General features: G+C 36.4%; 2 protein-coding genes across 5 annotated transcripts; one reads left to right on the forward strand and one right to left on the reverse strand.

The window, feature by feature from the left end:
- Positions 1–1270: 1270 nt before the first annotated feature.
- Positions 1271–9603, reverse strand: LOC105954279 (polygalacturonase inhibitor (DUF639)). 4 transcript variants are annotated; one of them, XM_088827173.1, is made up of 11 exons: positions 9403–9588; positions 9059–9316; positions 7904–8138; positions 7627–7713; positions 7303–7472; positions 6627–6769; positions 6064–6238; positions 5394–5988; positions 4630–4742; positions 2794–3037; positions 1271–1735 (listed from the first exon to the last, which is right to left on the reverse strand). In XM_088827173.1, exons 2-11 carry the CDS (start codon positions 9259–9261, stop codon positions 1511–1513), a joined length of 2190 nt encoding a protein of 729 aa, XP_088683299.1. In that variant the 5' UTR covers positions 9262–9316; positions 9403–9588; the 3' UTR covers positions 1271–1510. The 4 variants fall into 4 exon arrangements, with proteins under 4 accessions (XP_088683299.1, XP_088683300.1, XP_012833406.2 ...); XM_088827174.1 differs by lacking the exon at positions 7627–7713 and having other exon boundaries at positions 9403–9603; XM_012977952.2 differs by lacking the exon at positions 9403–9588 and having other exon boundaries at positions 9059–9391.
- Positions 9604–16740: 7137 nt separating this feature from the next.
- LOC148766469 (uncharacterized) lies at positions 16741–19466 on the forward strand. Its single transcript, XM_088827298.1, has 2 exons — positions 16741–18591; positions 18687–19466. Exons 1-2 carry the CDS (start codon positions 16741–16743, stop codon positions 19464–19466), a joined length of 2631 nt encoding a protein of 876 aa, XP_088683424.1.
- Positions 19467–21775: the final 2309 nt, after the last annotated feature.

Here is a 21775-nt window from a genome sequence, read left to right on the forward strand (position 1 = left end):
CTTTATGTAAAATAGAACCGGAAACCATATCCCAAGTATTCCTCTCATGCACTTTGTTTAACCCCACTAGAATAAAAATCCCGTGGACTAATAACACTACAAATTTTAACATATGCTCCCACCTTTTTAGACTCGCAAAATCTCACGTTTCTTATAATCAGACTGCAATCTTATTTTGGTCAATATGGAAAGCTAGAAATGAATACATCTTCCAGAATAAACCCATAAATAACCATCTAATCTGGAATATGTCATCACACTACTCCTTCCAAAATACTCAACCTAAATCTCCACAAATTACCCTAACTGTTAAATGGAAACCCCCACCAACAAACTGGTTTAAACAAAACTCAGATGGCTCGTCAAATAAAAACATGGGAATAGCAGGAATCGGTGGCATTATCCGTGATGATGTTGGAAATTTCGTCTCTACTTTCTCTAAAAATATTGGGTGTGCCACAAATAATAAAGCAGAAATTTGGGCTTGCTTCTTTGGCCTCCAACAGGCAAGAAATCTTGATATTAAACAACTTGTTATAGAAACAGATTCAACTTTCTTGTTGTCATGTATCAACAGGCAGGAAGCACCTCACACCAGCCACCAAACACTTCTCATGGATCTACAGGCATTGCTGACTGAATTCCAGGATGTTGTCATCAACTTCGGCTATAGGAAATAAATACCGTAGCGGACGTATAAGCAAAACGAGGGGCAGAGCTAAATCTCGATGAAGTTTTATTCTATGATGAATGTCCCCCGTTTCTTACTAGTTATATATATGAAGATAAAACATCGAACTTTACTAGATGTACTACCCGTGTTTGTAATTGCATCTTTTGTTAAATATGTAATATAGTAGGGTTTTTATGTGTTCAAAAAAAAAAAGAGCAATACAAAATAAAAAAAAATAAAAAATAAAAAAAGAGAGAGAGAGAGAGCAATAAAAATGATTTCAGATATTCATTTGTTTAACGTGGTAGTTACTTCGTTAGAGTTAAATGCTTAATATATATTCATTTAGTATTTGAGGGTTATAATGGACCACACATGAAAGAAAAGATTAAGAAACTACGGCACTTTCACCCTCATAGTTTTGCCCTTGAAAATCATAGTTAAGAAGAAAAGAAGAAAACAAAAAAAACAAAAAAAAAGTGGAATTATGTCATTGTACTAAACAATGATATTTCCAGGAAAAGAGTTAATTTTATGTTTTCTTGCCTCCGGGATCAAATAAACCTGCCGAAGTAATATGAATAAGCAAGAGCAAACTTATAATAAAACCACTCAAAGAGGCTTCTTTCATCGGCACGTGTGTACATATGAAATCCCCCCACAAAAGTAACGATATAGTGCCGTTGTATGTATGATCAATTTCCAGTCATAAAAAGAGGAATATAAAGAGAGCCAAGAAATGTGATATTTACATAAAAACAAATCCAAGACGGTGTTTGAGATGCGTGCTGATTTGCGAGTACAATATTCTCTCCTTTTTTTTCCTATGTTTTGGAGTCATTTCCGTTTCTTGTCATCAGGCTTTACAAGCTCAACAGGAGCTGCCGGTATTCTGACCCACCATTCTCTTATTCGTCTCAGCCCTCTTTCACTGCTTTCTTTTCTCAAGGGCATGTTCATTGTAAAACTCTCCACAAACACTAATAACATTAGATACTTCAGGGGCAAAACAGCAATTACTGTTCCCGTTAAAACCAACACAATACTCAGCTTCACTGTCGCCTGAAATTTAAAATAGGAAACTCGTTATGCTATATTGCAGCAGAATACATTAAATGAATCTTAAACACTTTAAATATGATTAGTAAGTCAAAATAGATCTCTCTCCCATGTAAACAGATCGCTATTTTCGGACACACAGCATCATATTATTTTGGATTGAACGATTTGAACCCAAGGATTTCAAATCCATTCAGCTTAATCAATGAATTGATATTACAAATTGTTTCAAATTCTTAAATGTGAATACGGACTGAAGGATTTCGATTTGATGACAGGATTTGGGATAAGATTTCAAATGACTCCATATAAAGTTGATATAATGTACCATGTGTGCATCGATAAAAGAGGGTCTCATCAGACAGGACATCATTATGGTTTCGGGAAACTAGAGCAGGGTCAATTGAGTAAATCTATGAGACCTACATAATGCAACACAAACTTTTCTCTCAGAAGAACCTTTTTATACACCAAAGAAAGAATCGGTACGAGAAACTAGGAATAGCTATTTGCTTACGTTGATTATAAAGTTTGGTTTGGGTTAATAACGAAAAAACATTCATAAGGTTTGTTGTTAGCTCACAAGAACCATCTCTCTAAATTTAAAAATTACAAATACCACATAAAGATATTATAATTATCCCCTGAGGCTTGTCTCCAATTTACAAATAAGCCTCGCCCGTCGGGTGAAATTTTTTACATTAATGACAAATAATAAGGTATTTGTAAGAGAATTTAAAGGGATAGTTTGGTAAAATGGATTCAACCTCATGATTATTTTTTGCAGTTTGATTTTGAAAGTAATAAAGCAACCTGAACACTAATTCCTTTCATACATTATGTCCTACTTCAAAAGAGAATATCTTTCATTTACGTGTTTTGTTGTTATCTGCAATTCTTATCTCATTGTAAACAAAAAGATGCCTGTGGCCGCTGCACCGGTCAACTCTAGTTTCAACAAAGGGGAATCCAAAATCATCCTTGAGAAAATAGTTTCATATACAGTTATAAACTTATAATTAAGCAACACATAATGTAGAACTTAGAATGACAAACAGTACCTGTGGTGCAACAGCATACAGAAGTGCTCGTGTTTTCAGAAGAATAATGTTGCCACTTTGGATGAGAGATTCAGCTTGAGTTATAGCTTCTTGTAATGTTAACAGCTGCTCCACAGCATTCTTACTAGGGGGAGCTACAATTTTGAATGCTCCGAGTTGCCTTTTATTCCATGTATACCTGCGCCAGAGCATGACCAGTGCCAAAAACACGAAAATGGACGGTAACGCGTACTTGATCCAATCCCTGAAACTCATCATGGAACTGTTTTTAGATACTGTGTAAAATTGAGTAATTATCAGAACTGAAACAGATAATGTCATAATATTATATTGAATCTAAAATGACCTTTTTTGTTTTCAACAAAATATTTACACTACAAATTTGTAGATTTATGACGAGTAGAAAATTTATGACTAACATGTATTAGCTAATTAATATCTTAAACCATAGAAATTTACTAGGAACTAATTTAACTACATAATTAACAATTAAATTTATGTGTATGAAAATTGCACGTGAATCTAATGTTTTGTTTTGAGTAATCGAGTTCAAAAAATAATTAAATACGCATAAAAGGTGTATTAATTTCAGAATATTTAAAAAACAAAGCTACTAGCATAAAAAGTAAAGACAATTTGGTTGTTTTTTTACAAAGCACATGGGTAAAGTGAGACCATGAGACTACAAGAAGTAAAGTAAAGTGAGACACGAAAAGCGTATAAGTGGCTAATAACGCTTCTTGAAACCGATATCATTGAGTGTCATCTTACAAAGAAAACGTTAGTTACTACCAAAAGAAACTGTGAAAAAAATAATGGCAAAGCTTAAAGCTTATAATTCATTCAGACAAAGCTCTGTGGAACTAAAGTTCGCATTGGAAAATAAATAAATAAATGAATACCAAGTTAATAGGTTCTGCAATTTCATTAGAATTTCTTGTGCAAGTCATAAATGTAGCTCATATTCCTTCAAGTTGTAGGAAACTAAGAAGAGGGTGTGTCCAAATGTAAAAATTATTTATAAAGTAGGAGTGCAACCCATGTACCCTATATGCCATATCAACAATGCATGCACATGAAAAAAAATGTATGAGTTGGTACCCAACAAAGCATTGCATAATGCAAGGAGTGGCCATGACACCTCGTCTTGTCACACTGTTTCAGAAAAGATGTTCACTACTTCCATATAAATAGACCTCAGAAACTGCATCACTCACGAATCATTTATGCTTTCAATGTAAAGGTCTGGTCAAGAGCCGGAGGTGCCGCTAAACGTGACATAATTCCAGACTGATGACCCCATTAGCACGTGATTCTCATTATAACTAATCATAAACTTTACTGTCAAGGATATTCAACTCTAGATTTCTAAAGACAATTCCCGAAGTGAATGGAAGTGCTCATTTTAAATATTACCATCATTTAACAAGTTTGGCTGATCCAAAAGTAATTAACCAGCTTCAAAGAGCATGGAAATTACATTACCTTCACTATGTCAAGTATTAGGATGAGGTACCAGGAAATGTCCACTATTGTAAACTAAAACGTATGTGATTATGTCCATATACTTCAATCTCGTTTCCATGTTCTTAATTAACACACCAAAAGATGACTATATCTATTATTATGTTACATCCAAGACTTCTAGAGTGAGTTAACCAAATATGAAGACAAAATCAAAAGTAAATTGATGGTCAGCCTAAATATAGAACTTTCAAATTCAACTACGCATAGTTCTATTGGTGTCCTATTAAATAAGTAATGGCTCACATGCTATAAAATATGGATAAGAATTATGGTGCAGCTAAGAAAAATAAGTTAATGACATTTTCTTACGTATATATCAAGTAGCTGGTAAATAACACAAACATTGCTGATTTGAAGGGATCATCCCATGAAATCAAACGTTGCAGCCGGTTATATGTCTCGATAAGAGGGAATAGCAACTCCTGCAGACAGACAAGGTTAACTTATCAAGAAAAAGGAAAACTGAAACTAGCCATCTTAAAAATTAACAAAGATTTTGACAATTGAGATGAACACTTGAAACAAATCATGTAGCATAAAAAAAATCTAGCTATTGGTGGGATTTGTAAGTAGCATGGATATGATCTTGAGTTTTGCAAAGACTTGTAAAAGTTTATCTGGATCATATAGGTACAAAGTAAAAGTGCACATCAACAGTAAAATGCACAACTATATTTTGGTGTAAGAGAGTAAATCATGAATAAACTGATCAGCATATGTGTGTGACTACTGGGGGGGGGGGGGGGATTCTGATCCAATAACGACTTAAGGGTTTTTCCTGTAGTATGCATTTTTTTAATCGAAATCCTGTTAGAAATGGGCTTCTAAGAAGGGAACATGCAGGATTTGAATACCCTTGACCTTAATAGTCAAGTCCGGGTACCGTACTAACTCTCCTAATAAGGGTTGGTTTTCTCATGTGTTATGCCGTTCGGTATTAGATATATCAGTCTCATTCACATCAAATCCTATATCTATCAGTTGGAGGATAGAAGTGTCACTTATATGCCGAAATATGAATAAAGAGAAAAAAACAGGAACACCCAAATGATAAAAGCATATAACTAACTAACCTTCATCACAGCTAAATTGGTATCAATTCCTTCCACTTTCACTTGATCAACAGTTGCTTGAGCTGCTTCAGCCATTCCAGTATCCAGTTTCAGCTGCTTCACCACAGCTTCTAAAGGGTTCGATTCACCGACACAAACATCCACACCCTGATATGTTGCTTCACCGTTCAATTCTCCCTCTTTGGATGGAACAATTTTGAGTGTAATAAGTGTCATCAGTGCAGCTGGCAATACGTGTTTTCTATTTGCATTAGGAGAGCTTAGAATCTCCTGTTGTCCAGCAGTGGGACTTATGAGTGTCAGTCGACTGGAGAGGGTTTGCATTATCATATCTCCCCCAGGAAGACTCTCAGCCAAGTTAAAACACAGCAGAGTTTTATAATTAGATGAGGAGACACGGAAAGCTTCTCTAACTGCACGGAACCGAAATATTCCAAGAATTGCCCGAGCAAGTGCTTCCGATAACTGGTTTCCTTTCATATTATACTTCCTGGTGAATTTGTGAGCTCGGTGAATCTCTAGACAGATATCCAACCAATAGTCCCTCCTTGATGAACCTTTAAATTCAGGAAACTCCAAATAGACGGGCTCTGCTCTATACAAGGACTAGAGTCAAGAGATAATCACATATTTTAGAATTAAAAAAATTCAAATGTGGTAGAAAACATACATAGATGTTGACTTGTACATCACGGCTTTATCAAAGAGACGAGCACCCAACGGCCCAGTTAATTCAGGCTTTATAACTTGTTTCATTTCTTTTGCCAAATCATATCTCACAGCTTTGTCGTATAACCCAACGCCAGACTCAAAGTAAAGAGCATGGTTTGTCAATGTCAACCGCCCTGAAATGGTAAGCCAAACCAAAACAGGAAATACTGTAAGATAGATGCAATACAGTAATTAAAACAGAGAGAAATTAGACTAAAACAAATATTTGTACCAGAACGCATAACATAGTTTAAGTTCTCAAATACTATCCAGTTATTATATTGTTGAACTTTTTAAAGACGATTATATTCATGTTTCAGATTCATTGTTGGCAAAAGAATAATAAGAAATCGTACTCCGATGCAATGCCATTTCAGAAAGAATCGAAAAACAGAATTGCAATGACGATCCTCTTATTCATGAGTCCATTCGAAAGATTTGGAACAAATTTATGCTGTATGAGAAGGGGTGTTACAAGTTGTGAAATATCAAATCAGCTTCCAAAAGGAAAACACAGGTTACCTGGCCATGCAGACATCCCAATATGCTGCAAAACTGGTTGTGTGGGAACTGTGCCATCTATATCGATAATAATTTCATCCTCAGCAAGTGAAAGATTAGAAATGACTTGTGGTCCCACTGCATTTTGCACAAATTTTATAATCCTACACAGAAGTATATGGGTCAATGATTGTTAAAACTAGTGGACCATATAACCATTTTCATCTTTAATTTTCAGGCTAGGCTAATATTAATTTGTAGCCCTAAAATCCATTAAAACCCATAGGAGAACCCACATCTACCATATTGTAAATATCTAGAAACTCCAACAATGTATAGAGAGAATATTATGATTTATGATGCTCTTCTGCTTAAGCTGAAGGGAATTGTAGCAATTATATCCTAACAGAGATATGATAAAAACAAATGTCTTTCAGTCATTATTTCTGTAGCTGAAAGTCCTCAGTCAACTCAATTGTAAAGGCAAGTGAGAGGGATTCTCCATGAATAAACAGAAGATAACAAACAACTAAGTTCAACTCATGCATTGAAAAAATACTCTGAATTCCTCTTTGCAGAAAATAGATAAATACTCAAGAGGTAACAGGCGAAACCAACCAATTGTGATCTGCCTTGCACGAATACCACAGCAAAAATATATTTACAGAAGAAATTAACTGAAGGATGTGATGCATACTTTTCAAGACTCCGAAGGTACTTGTCGTATACTAGGAAATGAAGTCGGGGACCTGAAGAACTTGTCAGAACATCGAAAAGATTGTGTACTGTGGTTATATCCGCAATAACTGGACAAGCAGGAGCTATGCGAGCAAATGCCTCTGGCCCAACAGTTTTCTTGTCATCGACCTTTGTGTATTCAACAAGATAAAAAACAGGCATAAATGATACTTGGCATATGACCGTAAGAAGTTTTAAAGTACATAGTTCTAGACAAGTACGGTCTCTAGAGTTCTTTAGGTCATATTTCAAAGTAAAGATAATAGTCATATGATAAATCCACCTCAACAGCCATTTTGGTCGAGTTGGAATAAAAAAGTGACCAACCATCCTCACCCTCCACATCCTGACTGCTGCAAGAAGCAGTTTCCTGCAATTGCATAACATTCAAGATATCTCGAGCTTAAGGAAAATATTTAAGTGAAGTGAAAAAAGGCAAAAGTTTGAGCCACAACTCCACACTCTTTTGAAAATGCTAAGGCATACAGTTATTATCGGATGATATCTTTTTTCTCATGTACATTTATTAGAACATTCTAAAGCATACTGTTCCATCTTACTTTATCTATCTGGTCACTAGCAACACCAGGAACCTCCCATGCAATCATCATGTCAAATGTTAGACGGCGAAATTCTTTGTCATTCAAATAATTAGGTTGTGTGATGGCCAGACCCAATGCTTTATACGAGCAGAATTCCAGGAAGTTCCTAGCATGGGATTCAGGTTGCTTCAGATTATCAGGTAACTCCAAATCGAATTGTTCTTGTAACGCGTTGGTCGATATGCCAAGGGTCCTACAAAAAAAAAAGCATAAAGGCTTTGAAAATGTGTCTACCCACGAAGGAGCCACGGCCATTTTGTAATTTAGCGTACAAAGCAACACAAGCTCATGCTACCTCAAAAAAATCACCGTTCAAAGGGATGATGGGGCTTTGTCAAGCAAATTTGAAAACATACAAAATTCAAGAAAATAATACAGCAAAACGTTGAACCAGTTAAAAGATCTAGGAGCAAACTATTATTGTTGTCACGTATTAAATTACTGACCTAAAGACGTTTAATGTCAAGAAGATAAAGTGCGGCAATGTAAATAGATGGTTTCACATGCTCATTACTACATAAGCGAGCTTAATATAGCAAAAATAATACAACCGAGAGAATCTTAAATGTATTTATTTCTTTTCATGAGACATAGATACGCAATATGTACAGGATGTCAAAGATGTAAAGCATGTTTAAAAATTTAATGTGATAACGAGATTAAACACAAACCCCGTCCCCACTCTAAACTAGCACACTAATTAGCTAATCAAACTGAATGCTTCTCTATGTTTCCGTGTGAACTGCATCTTGGCACACTTTCCAAAACTTTATAGCTACATAATAATCACGAACAGTTTCCGAGCATTTTTAGAAACCCCTGATTGAACAACTACACTCATTCACATGTTCAACTAAACATTTCCCCCTAAAAATAGGGGGAAAAATGTGCAACACTAAACATTTTCCGGCTCCGTAAGTCACATCACTTTCCCCATAGTGAAACCACAATCCAACTCTATTGCGTAACAAATCAACAAGCACGATGATCTAGAGATCTTATTGCAAATGACATATAGTTAACTGCAAACTAAAATAAATCAAAAGGGCAATTATCTCACAAGATTGAAAACCCTAATTCTCAAAAATCAGATATGCATTTGAAATGAATTACTTGGAGCAAAGAGAGACGACAGCGTTAGCGTGAGCAGAGAGGAAGGGAAATGGGGGATTCTGGTCAGGCGAGCTTTTGACATTGGAATCAGCATCCCCATCGGTATTGCTCTTCTTAGAGAAAATGGATTTCAAAAGCCACATGCCGTCGTTTTTCGGCACCGTTTCTGCCTTCTCTTTCTTCTCCTTCTTCTCCTTCTCCATTGATCGCTTCTTTTTCTATTTATGCTATTGCGGGGAGAAGCGAAAACCCAAATTCCTGACAAAATGAAGACTGGTTTCAATGATAAACCGACACAAAATCACAAATGAGAGAGGGGTTCTTTTCTTTATCGCCAAACATACCGCTAGCTCGAGTTTTTCTTTTTCTTTTCTTTTTATTATTTTTTTTTTCTTTTTCATCAATAATTGTTGCTGATAACCGACATATATCGTTTTTCACCTTCGCAAGTTTTAAGAATCTCAATTAATATGTTTTGTGTTTGATTCTAGAAAAATAGATGTTGATAAACTAAAATAGCCTTGTTTATTAATTAATGCAGGAATAATGTTCGAGAGTTAATAAGGAGACTTAATAAGAGTACAATTAAAAAATAGGGGTAATATGCTAGGAGTCCCTCAAATGAAACTTAATTTGAACTAAATGACAAATCCAACATTTTAATTAAATCCTTAATTTGAAATAATATATGACATACATCCTTAATTATTTTTTTATTCCTAAACTGCCCTTATACCCTAAATTTTTTAATCTATAAATTCACTCAGGTTTTTTTTAATAAATTTATTTCTATATGTTCTTCACTTTTTCTTTCTCTTTATCCCTCTCTCGCCTCTGTCTCTCTCTGTTTTTCTTTTTTCTCTTTTTCTCAGCATGTCTCTTTCTTTCTCTCTGTTTTTTTTTCTCCTTTTTCTCCCTCTCTCTCTCTCTCTCTCTCTCTCTCTCTCTCTCTCTCTCTCTCTCTCTCTCTCTCTCTCTCTCTCTCTCTCTCTCTCTCTCTCTCTCTCTCTCTCTCTCTCTCTCCCGATCTCCATATTCCTCGGGACTAACTTTTTATTTGGGCTCACAAATCAATTCTGCCGTATGCTTGGAGAAGCAAACACGGGCGGCAGCGGCGGCGGACGAGAAGGCGGCGGTGGCGGACGAGAAGGCGGCGGCGGAGTGGGCTACAGTGAATCTTAAGGTGGCGGCTGCGGTGAATGTATGGTGACTGTGGATCTGAAAGCGGCGAGGCGGCAACGAGTGGGTAGCGGTAGCGCGTTGGATCTATGGTGGCGGTGGTGGATCTGAAGCGGCAATGGAGTGCGTAGCGGAAGCGCATCGTGTTTGGGAAGAGATGAGTCCAAATATATGAGTCGTGGTGGGTTATGGTGGGGGTGGTTATGGTAATAACGGAAGAGGGTTATGGTAGTGACGGAGGGGGTGGTTATGGCAATAACGGAGGGGGTGGTTATGGTGTTGGCGACGGTGGCATGGAGATGACTATGAGTTACTATAGACTACTATGAATTTATTTGCGGTGGCGGCTTGGGTTCAAATAGAGGCTAGGGTTTTCAAAGTGTGTAACTAAGAATACTATGGATGACTACAGACTACTATGGATTTCTATGAGTACGGACTTCTACGGATTTCTATGGGTATCTATGGATACTAGAGTCGAAAAACATTAAAAAAATTATTTTCATAATTTTCAATATTTATTCGGAAAAAAATAAGGTTTTTATAATAGTGAACAAATATGAAAAAAAAAAAAAAAAAGTGTACTACGTAAAAAAAATGAAAATGTAAAATGTAAAATAAAAAATGATAAATGCAATTTAAATATTACTTTGTGCATATTTTATTTTTTGTATAGAGGGTATTTTTGGAATGAAATTTATAAAGGATGTGAAGCAAATGTTTAGTTTAACTTGTCATTTAGTTCAAATAAGTTTTGTCACTAGGGACCTATATCTTGAGGCCCCTGAAAACTATGTAACTAATGGAGTATTGAAATTATAAATTGACAGATAACATCGAATAAAAGTAAAACAATTCTATGTGAAAATTCGTGTACCAATATTATACTCCCTCCTTCCCTTAATATTTGTCACTTTTGCCATTTTTTCATATTTCAAATTATTTGTCATTTTACTATTCCAATAAATAATTAATTGTAATCTTTCAATTTTGCCCTTCCTCACTCATAATTAATTGAAATATAATTATTTAAAAATTAATTAATGGTATGGGCATTTTAGTGATTTACTATACTTTTTGCTACTATCTTTGCATATTTATTGAGTTTCTTAATATGTGTGCAACTAACAAAAGTGACAATTATTGAGGGAAGGAGGGAGTAATAAATATCAAGTCAGAAATTTAGACAAAAGACTAGAAAAAAACTTGAGGCAATGTTTTGCAGCGAAATTTAAACAACAAGAGTTTTTACAGATGAAAAATTTTATTAAAACAAAATTCAAAAATACAAAAGAAAGAAGTAAAATCTTTTCTTTTATGAAGAAATCCCATGATGATTTCTTCGCACAAAACTTCCTAAAATCAATGACAATCTATACTTAACATAACTCTAGGATTACGGACTAGTATTCATGAATAATGAATACAAACATAATCAATTATGTAGTGAGAAAACAAGGTATTGTTGAAAGTGATCCAACACCTAAAGCTCTCTGCTCTTTACTCTCCTCAGGAATCGGTGAAAAACAAACTGAGGACTTCTCATATTTATAGACTCTAAGAGTTCCTTGTCTTGCACGAATTATACACACTAGAGAAGATAGTGAGTTAATGAGTTAGTGGATTAATTAATTATGTGTTTAAGATAATTAACCACTAAGGTAGAAATAGCCGTCCACTAACTACTAACAACTTATCCGATTAAATAAATAAATAAAATTGGTTTAAAAAAAGTTAGAATAAACTAACTTATGTTTGACTTATAAAATCGAATATCCGACAAGCTCTCTCTTTTTGACTTTTTGATCAAAACCAAACTCCCGTGTGTAACAGTCTTTGAGCTCCCCTGTATTAGATACTTCAAACTCGACCTAAATATCAAATCAGATATAACATGCAAAAAAATGTCATAAGAACCATATATTACAGAGAAAGAGAAGTTCAAACATTCATGGAGTTCAAAACCAAATACAAATAGTAGTTCAATAACAAATACATCCCACAAAAATAAGTGCACTAGAAAGCACTAAACATATTTTTTTCAAAAATTCAAAACTCAAACAATAGGATATGAATAGTAGGAATTTAGATCTCAGCACTGGAACCACTGCTGGAGCATGTCCCATCATAATCTTCATCACCATCGTCACTCATGAATTCAGAGATGTCTTCATCATCTCATGTTGTATCTATACATCAAGAATCTGTAAGATTGGAAGTTTAAACTTTAATTTCAATTTTTTTACCCAGACAATCATCCTTTCTTTTTTTGTTAGAAAGTGTTAACTCCAACATTTCCATCATTTGTCGATGATATGCGACTTGGAGTGTTTGAGCTGAAGGAGAATTACATCTCTTGGAATGAAAATGTTGGTAGCAAACCCATCAGAGGTGTTGGAACACCTACAACACCACTTTCAAAACCGATCCATCATTCCAAGGTGTCTCTTAGTGAAATGATTCTAAAAACTTATTAGAGACTCGAACAAGACCAGATGGAGTGAAAAGATGGACATATGGATCCTGAATAAATCATTGGTCTAAAAAAACATTATAGATGAGCTATGGACAGAGTAAAGGAGAGTTGGATGTATTTTGTGCATACTTGGCAATGCGAGAACAAAATAGTTTGCCAAAATCAACTCGCATTCATGCGTCAAGCTTCTACATAAGTACAACTTGCTCTTTAGTGACCACATATTCATTAGTGGGATGAATCCAATTGGAGACTATGATCATATAGAGAACACGGTAGAAGGAAAGTGGGAGAACGAACTCTGTGTTTTTTCGGATGATGAGGCCAAGATAATACTGTGTTGCATGTGAGAGTTTTGCAGATCACAAAAAAATCATCGAATATGGCCTCATCAGGGACATTTTCAATTCAAAAGATCTCATTTATTGTGAAAGGTGTAACCTCAAAAAATAGTTTTCTCACAAACACTTTCCTAAAATTACAAGAGTTTTCTTTGTAAAATTTGGATTGAACATTACAGTAAAACTCTCTGATGACAGCAGGATCATAATGGGTAGTGGAACACAGAAGGCTAAGAATACCTCTGCGTTTGAGGAAGGAAGTGATATTAAAACGATCAATATCATCTAACAGAATGCTCATTTCCTCAAAGAAACTACGATTGGTCAAATGTCTTCTCCTCAAAGAATCAGCCTCAAAAATAAAAGGTAGGATTGAAAGAGTTTCTTATCTGGGGAAGCAAGATTTTTGCCTTCAGGTTCCTTCTCTCCTCATTTCCTTCTTCAGGATTCTCTTCATTTGTTGCTTAAGTGTCAGGATTGAATGTTGGATCAGGTGATGGAGTATGCATTTCAACACTTGGCTCACCAGTCGCCTCTGCTTCACTTTCAGAGCTATCTTCAAGCTCATCTCTGTCAATTTCCCGGTTGAGTCTAGATATGAAGTCTGAAATGGTCATATTCCACCCAACTTTAGGTTCCTCTGTTTTGTCTCATTTTAGTGTAGACTTTTTCCAGCACTCAATGCAGCTTCCCCAAGGTCTCAAAGGCAATAGAAATGTCCTTTTCAACTTGCATGAACTCAGGAATATAAACAATTCTTTCTCGAGAAAATCAAGAAGAAGGAATGGAGGTTCTGTACCTACATCATCTCTCGCAACATTTGGTTTCTCAACATCTCCTTCAGCAACATTTTTCTTCTCATCAATGTCAGCTCGGGAAGAGGGGTTGTATTCTGGCATGACCATCTCCTCAGCCTCAGGAGATTTCTCACCTTCAACCATGTCATCTTCAAATGTAGGGTTTGTTTCTTCATCATCTGTGACCTCGAGAAAAGAGATTGGTTCTGCATCTTCATTCAGTTCAGAGACAACTATGGGCAAACTAGGGTTTGGTTCTTCCGGTGTTATTGCACTTGTGCCGATATTAGTGGGATTTTGAGCAAGATTGGAGGAGGAGGTCGCCATGGAAATGAGATCCAGAGAAAATTTGAAATGGGTAAATAGGAGCTTTATAGCAAAAAGAGTGTGAAAAAATATGTTGGTTGAGATTGAAATTTATATGCTTGACATGATGATAATGGAGTTGAGGGTGACGAAGGAGTCGAGAACTAGATTAGTGGGAGAGGAAGAAGTTTTATACGTTTGGAGTGAGAAGAATACCTTCCAACGGTACAATTTAACACGTGTAAAAAAATGAGAGCAAACAAAAATATTTAGTAGCCCAGTTAGGATAGGTTTAATCAATAACTTATAATAATTAAAGTGTGAAAATTAAAAATATGGACCAAACTCTAACGTTTTTTTTTTCCAAAATAATATTAAGTAGGATTTAAAAAACGTGAATAATAAAAATCATAAAACAACGAGAAAATACTGTGAATATATGTGTATGTGTATGTATATATATATATATATATATATATATATATATATATATATATATATATATATATATATATATATATATATATATATATATATATATATATATATATATATATATATATATATATATATATGGGATTATTTTGGAGACCCCCTAATTATTTCGAAAATATATTGTAACAACAAATTCTTATCTGCGATATAAACAAACAAGAAAAATTGAACAAAGATGATTTTATTGAAATAAAATAAATAAATTGCGGGTTACAATCTCTATTTTAATCCTCTGATTCTTCTCTCTAGAAAAATATATAGTTGACTTGAATTTTCGGAGTCGGGTCGTTGACTTGATCTTCTCCGGATTTGATTTTGGATTTGAATAACGTTTTCCAAGGGTCTTGCGACTTGAATCTCGGATCGAACGTTGAACTTTGACTTGATTTGACTTGAAGATCTTGAAATTCTTGATGGATTTGGCCCTTCAATCTTCCAGTGATCTTGACTTGAATTGATTAACGTTAATCCGAAGGTTTGGCACCGTTATCTGGGATCGAACGCTAGATTTGATGAAGAATGCCTTGAATTTGCTCAAGAACACCTCGAATATGACGAAGAACACTTTGAATGTAGAGAGAGAATCTTACCTCCTACGAATTCTTCTTCCTTGCTTCTTGAATTGCAGAGAGAATCTTGCTCCTACGGTTTCTGCTCCTTCAGTTGTGTTTGAATTGTGAAGGGAGGGTCCCTACTTATAGTGGTAGAACAAGAGTCCTTGATGGGCCTTACTGATGATGTGGCGCGATTTGATTGGCCCGATTTAAATTGATATTTATCTCTTAACTTGGAAGAGAAGAAATAATCCTATTGGTCAATATATATATTTAAAATCAATTATCTATTTAATTTAGGAATCAATATTAAATCCCTAAAATTAAAATAGACAAATATTAATATACGCCACTTTTCATGGCATATAATTTGATTTGATTTATATTCAAATATCTAATTACGGAACTGCCATTGAATTTGCATAAAACTCCTTGTCCCCATAATTGCATAATTGCCCCTTTATTTTGGATAAAATTTATTTATCTACAAATGCCCCCTCGCGACTTATTTACGGATGATGCGTCTTGAAGTGAATAAGTCACGATAATATTGGCTTTCCTCGGTATATATATATATATATATATATATATATATATATATATATATAAACATTCATTCGATTCTTGGTCCAGGCTAATTGATGATATAAACCAATAAAAATTTTGAGCCCAATCTTCCTTTAATCAATTTGGCCCAACTATTCCTCAAACTTCAAACTTGAATTGCACGTGAGACAAACGTGCACACTTATTCTCAAACAAGTATTAAGAGCAGGGCCCACATAAAAAAATCAGATTTTTTTAATGCAACTTCAATTGCAACTCGATTTCCGTGCGAGACAGGAGAGTCTTTCTCTACTTGGACTCTCTCTCTCCTTGGAATCGTAATTTTCAATCAGATGGTAACTAGCAATCCATGTTTGATTCCGTTTGTGATTCTTCCGCGATTGGCTGTTCAAAAGTCTAATTCGCATTGGACTGTTTACTTGACGCCTATAAAAATAGAGAGACCCCTGATTTTTTTTTTTCACAACTTCACCACAGCAATAACCGCCGAAGTTATTCTCTTGCCTGCTACTGCGTTGTTTTCCCTATTCGTCATTTATTCTCCCTTTTTACTCGACTCCAGGTTCGTTCTGTATAATAAGTTTGTGCATAACCAATTTCTATGAGCAGAGAGATTATTTCTTTTATTTCAACAATAATAAACGGTATGTTTGCTTTTTTGACTTAAATTCGGGTTTTGCTAGTTCATCTTGATCGATTCCAAGTCGGTTTCATCGATCGAGACTATCCTTTTATTATTATTATTATTTTTTTTTGCACGCCGGACTAATCGCTCTTTTTTTGATCTGTTTTGATAGATTTTTCCGATGGTTTATTTCAAGCAAGCTTTCTCTTCTTTTGGCGACGAGCAATTGGTAATTCTTGACAATCGTTACCAACCGAATGACAAAGGAACCATCTTGACGATTTATGCCCCCTTACTGGTTCTTACGCAAAGCAATGGCCATGTCTCACGACTCCGAATCGCATGTCCGTTTGGTCCCACGAGCATCCTCATAATAAGTACGAGTACGTGTATAGCTTGCGAGCATCAAATCATAAACCCGACATATCCTTGCTTCCGGAAGAGTCAAGCGGTCCGAGCCTTCTGCCGACTTTGGGTGACAACATCATGAAGGGAAAAGTCAAGTGGGGAGATACTCTCGAGCTTTCCGGCGGCTTTCAATTCTTCAAAGGGTACTGGGAGTGGACCGAAGATGTTCTCAGTCGTTGCCAGCACAAGCTAAAGTCCGCGAAGATCTATGATCATGTATATGCTTCCCTCTTCACGTACGACTACAATTCCGAAGTTATGAAGGCGTTCTTCGAGGCATGGTGTCCGACTAAAAATACCCTCTTGACGTCTCCTGGAGAAATGTCTATCTCTTTATGGGATTTGCACATCCTCTCCGGGCTATCGTTAACCGGGCTGCTTTACGATGAAGTTGTCCCTGCCTCTCAAGAACTCGTCGGCTCCGATGCAAAGGGTGTTCGGTATTCTCACCGTTCCTGTCGATATCTGTTCCATGCCTACCACTTACTTCGGAAGCATTCTAAAGATCCGTCCTCCAATGTTTCTGTCGAAAGCTGGATTCAGTTTTGGTCGAAGAAGCAGAAGAAGTACACTCAACCTCCTCCGCGCAAAGAAAAGAAAAGTGTTCGCCCCAAGTCAACTCACAATCCTTCCGGCAATATTGAAGCACATGCAAAATGGATCAACATTGAAGAAGCTGTGTTTTCGAGCATTAGCGTTGATGTCGAACTGAGGTCCGAGACGTACTTGGCGGCCCATTTGGCTTGTTGGCTTTGCACCTTCGTCCTCCCTACTGATGATGTGGGCATGATACGTCCTTCAACATTCAAGATGGCTAGCATAATGGCGAGTGGCGAAGAAGTCTCTCTTGCAGTTCCTGTCTTAGCCAGTATCTTCAACGGCATAAATAGGATCTCGAGATCCTTGAGACCCCATAAAGAGAACTCTCCGTTTCCTATTCACTTCGTCTATAGTTGGTTGGCGCTTTATTTCAAGACCCATTGTCAAGTTCTGCAAGGTGTAGCCGTAGATGGCCCAAAGATGATATCTTATTCCGGAGAAGGAAGCGCTAGATACTACACCCCCGCGGATGCACGCAAACGGATTCACAAAGGAGATCTTATGTCTTGGACCTGTACCACGATCCCTAGGAGCGAGTCTTCTTTATATGTTGATGATGGAACAACAAAAGGGTCCGAGAGAAATTATTTCATCGCCATTCGCTCGAGCTATCTCTCCTTGCGGCGTGGTAATCGTTTCGTTATTGAGCCCTATAGTCCTCATCGATTTAGTCGTCAATTTGGTTATTACCAAGATGTGCCCGGAGTACTTGATGAAGATGTTCGCGAGGCTTCTTTAATAGACGGACTCCGTTATTGGCGTCTATGTGTTTTGCTCGAGTCCATGTCTAAAGTGATGTTTTCCATCGTTCCTCAAAATCCGAGAAAGTTTCACACGGACGACTATAAGATATGGTGGACTAAAGCTTACGGAACTTATCTTGAAAATAAAGCTGCGAGTCTGATGAACTTGGAGTTAAGTAAGATTCCATTTGAAGACAAAGAAGACGAGGCAAGAGGTAGTCTCGACAATCTTTCTCGCGAAAATGTTCTCCAAACCAAAAATCCTCCTAGAGATATAAAGAAGAAGAACGTTTTGCCTCCTTCGGATGAGAGTGACAATAGCCATATAGAGCGTCATTGGAAAAGGCCGAAGAGGGACCCGCAATCTTCAAAACCACAAGATCTTCATATTGATAACAACGTGGACAGTGATTCTCGAACAAATGACACTTTTGCTGAGAAGGTTGCACTTCACACTTTTCCCTTTTTTCTTTTTTTTTTTTTTTTTTTTTTTTTTATAATGATTTTTTTTTTCTTTTTTTTTTTTTTTTTTTTTAGTTGGAAAAGGAGATAATTGACGTTGACGATCGCGAGGAATCTCAAGCTAGTCATCACTCCACTGCCAATGCTTGCTCAACGGGTGCAGCTTCGCCGCCGACTACTTTGATGCCTGCCAGAACATCCAAGATGAAAGAGACCACGAAAGGGTCGTACAATGGTGCTTGTTCAGTTTTTGTGGGTGAGAATTTCCTGAAAAATCACAAGCGGGTTTTTCTTCGCCAATTATGGCAAGATCTTCGTGCGAGGATAGTACGGACTTCAATTGATTCCATTTCGTCTATTCAAGAAGATGTCCAATTAGTTCTTGGAACCATGAGGGATCTTGGTGATTTTGACATATCTTGCATAGAGGAATTATTGAAGTCATTATTTTCCCAGGCGACGGCTTATGATAAGGTGAGGTCGTCGAACACTGAGAAGGAATCTAAAGAGATTCTAGCACGACAATTAGATGAGGCTAAAGATCGTTTGCATAATACTCAAGCTAGAGAACGCAAAGAGACTCTTCAATTTCAAGCCACCAATAATGATTTGGAGAGTGTCAAGAAAGAGCGTGCTACTTTGAAGGTGAGGGTGGGACGGTTGAGATCATCATTAAAACGACAACGAGAACTCCTTGATACTGTTAAAATAGAAATTCGTGAGATTAACGAAGAGATTGCTGCCATTGAAAATACATCCCCTTTAAGTGATGATTTGGTAGACGAATTGCGCGCTTCTGCCGAGCTTTTAGAAGATGCCAAAGAAAAGTTGAACGATTTAGACCCTTTTGCTTGAGCTAGATTTAGATGATTTTTTTTTTTTTTTTTTTATTGTTTATTTCACTTTTATGATTCATGAAATAAAAAAATTTTCCTTTCCCATCGTGCTCCCCTTATATTCTTCAACGATTCTCTTTTTTTTTTTTTTTTTTTTTTTTAAGAAAAGGACTGAACTTAGAGAATATCTAAGCTGCCTACGTACCCCGAGTGGGATCAAGTCATAACGTAGTTCAAAGAAAAAAAAGATAGATTTTTTTTTTTTTTTTTTTTTAGGAAAGGACTGAACTTAGAGAATATCTAAGCTGCCTACGTACCCCGAATGGGATCAAGTCATAACGTAGTTCAAAGGAAAAAAAGATAGATTTTTTTTTTTTAGGAAAGGACTGAACTTAGAGAATATCTAAGCTGCCTACGTACCCCGAATGGGATCAAGTCATAACGTAGTTCAAATGAAAAAAAAGATAGTTTTTTTTTTTTTTTTTTTTTTTTTTTTTTTTTTTTTTAGGAAAGGACTGAACTTAGAGAATATCTAAGCTGCCTACGTACCCCGAATGGGATCAAGTCATAACGTAGTTCAAAGGAAAAAAAGATAGATTTTTTTTTTTTAGGAAAGGACTGAACTTAGAGAATATCTAAGCTGCCTACGTACCCCGAATGGGATCAAGTCATAACGTAGTTCAAATGAAAAATAGATAGATTTTTTTTTTTTTTTTTTTTTTTTTTTTTTTTTTTTTTTAGGAAAGGACTGAACTTAGAGAATATCTAAGCTGCCTACGTACCCCGAATGGGATCAAGTCATAACGTAGTTCAAAGGAAAAAAAAAAAATTTTTTTTTTTTTTAGGAAAGGACTGAACTTAGAGAATATCTAAGCTGCCTACGTACCCCGAATGGGATCAAGTCATAACGTAGTTCAAATGAAAAAAAGATAGATTTTTTTTTTTTTTTTTTTTTTTTTTTTTTTTTTTAGGAAAGGACTGAACTTAGAGAATATCTAAGCTGCCTACGTACCCCGAATGGGATCAAGTCATAACGTAGTTCAAAGAAAAAAGATAGGTTTTTTTTTTGTTTTTAGGGAAAGGACTGAACTTAGAGAATATCTAAGCTGCCTACGTACCCCGAATGGGATCAAGTCATAACGTAGTTCAAAGGAAAAAAGATAGATTTTTTTTTTTTTTTTTTTTTTAGCCGTGCACAGTTTCAACTCATGCGGGCCAGGAGCCTTCTCCTCCGCTTCATGCGTAGTACCGCTTCAAGAACTTTCCATTTATCGGACCAATTCTCAAACCATCTTCGGCAACCAACATGTACGCTCCATTTGTGTATGCTTCTTTGACGACATAAGGACCATCCCACTTTGAAGTAAATTTATTCCCCGTTTTGTGAGTGACGATGATGGGCCTCCTTACGGCAAGTACCAAATCTCCAACTTGAAACGATCTTGGCCGCACCTTTTTGTTAAACGCCCTAGAAAGACGAGCTTGGTAGCATTCAATACTTTGTTGTGCCTCTAATCTTTTCTCGTCAAGAGCTTCCAATTCTGCAAGACGCAAACGGGCATTTTCTTCTTGAGTGAGTTCTTCTTGTATAGCTATCCTCAATGATGGAATTTGTTTTTCAAGAGGCAAGACTGCTTCCACACCGTACACCAACGCATATGGAGTGGCTTGAGTAGGTGTTCTATACGTTGTTCTATAAGCCCATAAAGCTTCTCCCATCCTTTCGTGCCAATCGCGTTTTGACTTGGCGATCACTTTCTTCAACAAATTACATAAAGTCTTGTTGAAGGCCTCGGCGAGTCCATTGGCGGCAGCGTTGTACATTGAAGACTTTCTTTGCTTGAAGCCAAACTTTTCACAGAGTTTATCTATCACACCGTTGCAGAACGGCTTTCCGTTGTCTGTGATCACATATCGAGGAACTCCGTAACGGTAGATGATGTTGATGCGGATGAAATCAGCAACGTTCTCCTTCTTTACTTCTCGAAGAGGCACTGCTTCAGCCCATTTGGAAAAGTAGTCTGTTGCTGCCAAGATATAGAGATGTCCAGCAGAAGACTTCGTCATAGGTCCAACCACATCCAAGCCCCAAGCATCAAAAGGCCATGAGGCAACAGTAGGGTGTAATGGCTCCGGCGGTTGATGAATAAAGTTTGCATGAAATTGACAAGGTTGGCATTTTTGGGCATACTCCATGCAGTCCTTCACCATAGATGGCCAATAATAGCCCATTCTTTTTATTCGGAAATGTAATTTGGGTCCTGACTGATGGGCGCCGCAAATTCCGGAATGAGCTTCTTCTATGGCTTGAATGGCTTCGTCATCACC

The sequence above is a fragment of the Erythranthe guttata genome, chromosome 12 (genome assembly GCF_056151865.1).
Source record: "Erythranthe guttata isolate IM_541 chromosome 12, IM_541, whole genome shotgun sequence".
Classification (NCBI taxonomy): Eukaryota; Viridiplantae; Streptophyta; class Magnoliopsida; order Lamiales; family Phrymaceae; genus Erythranthe; species Erythranthe guttata.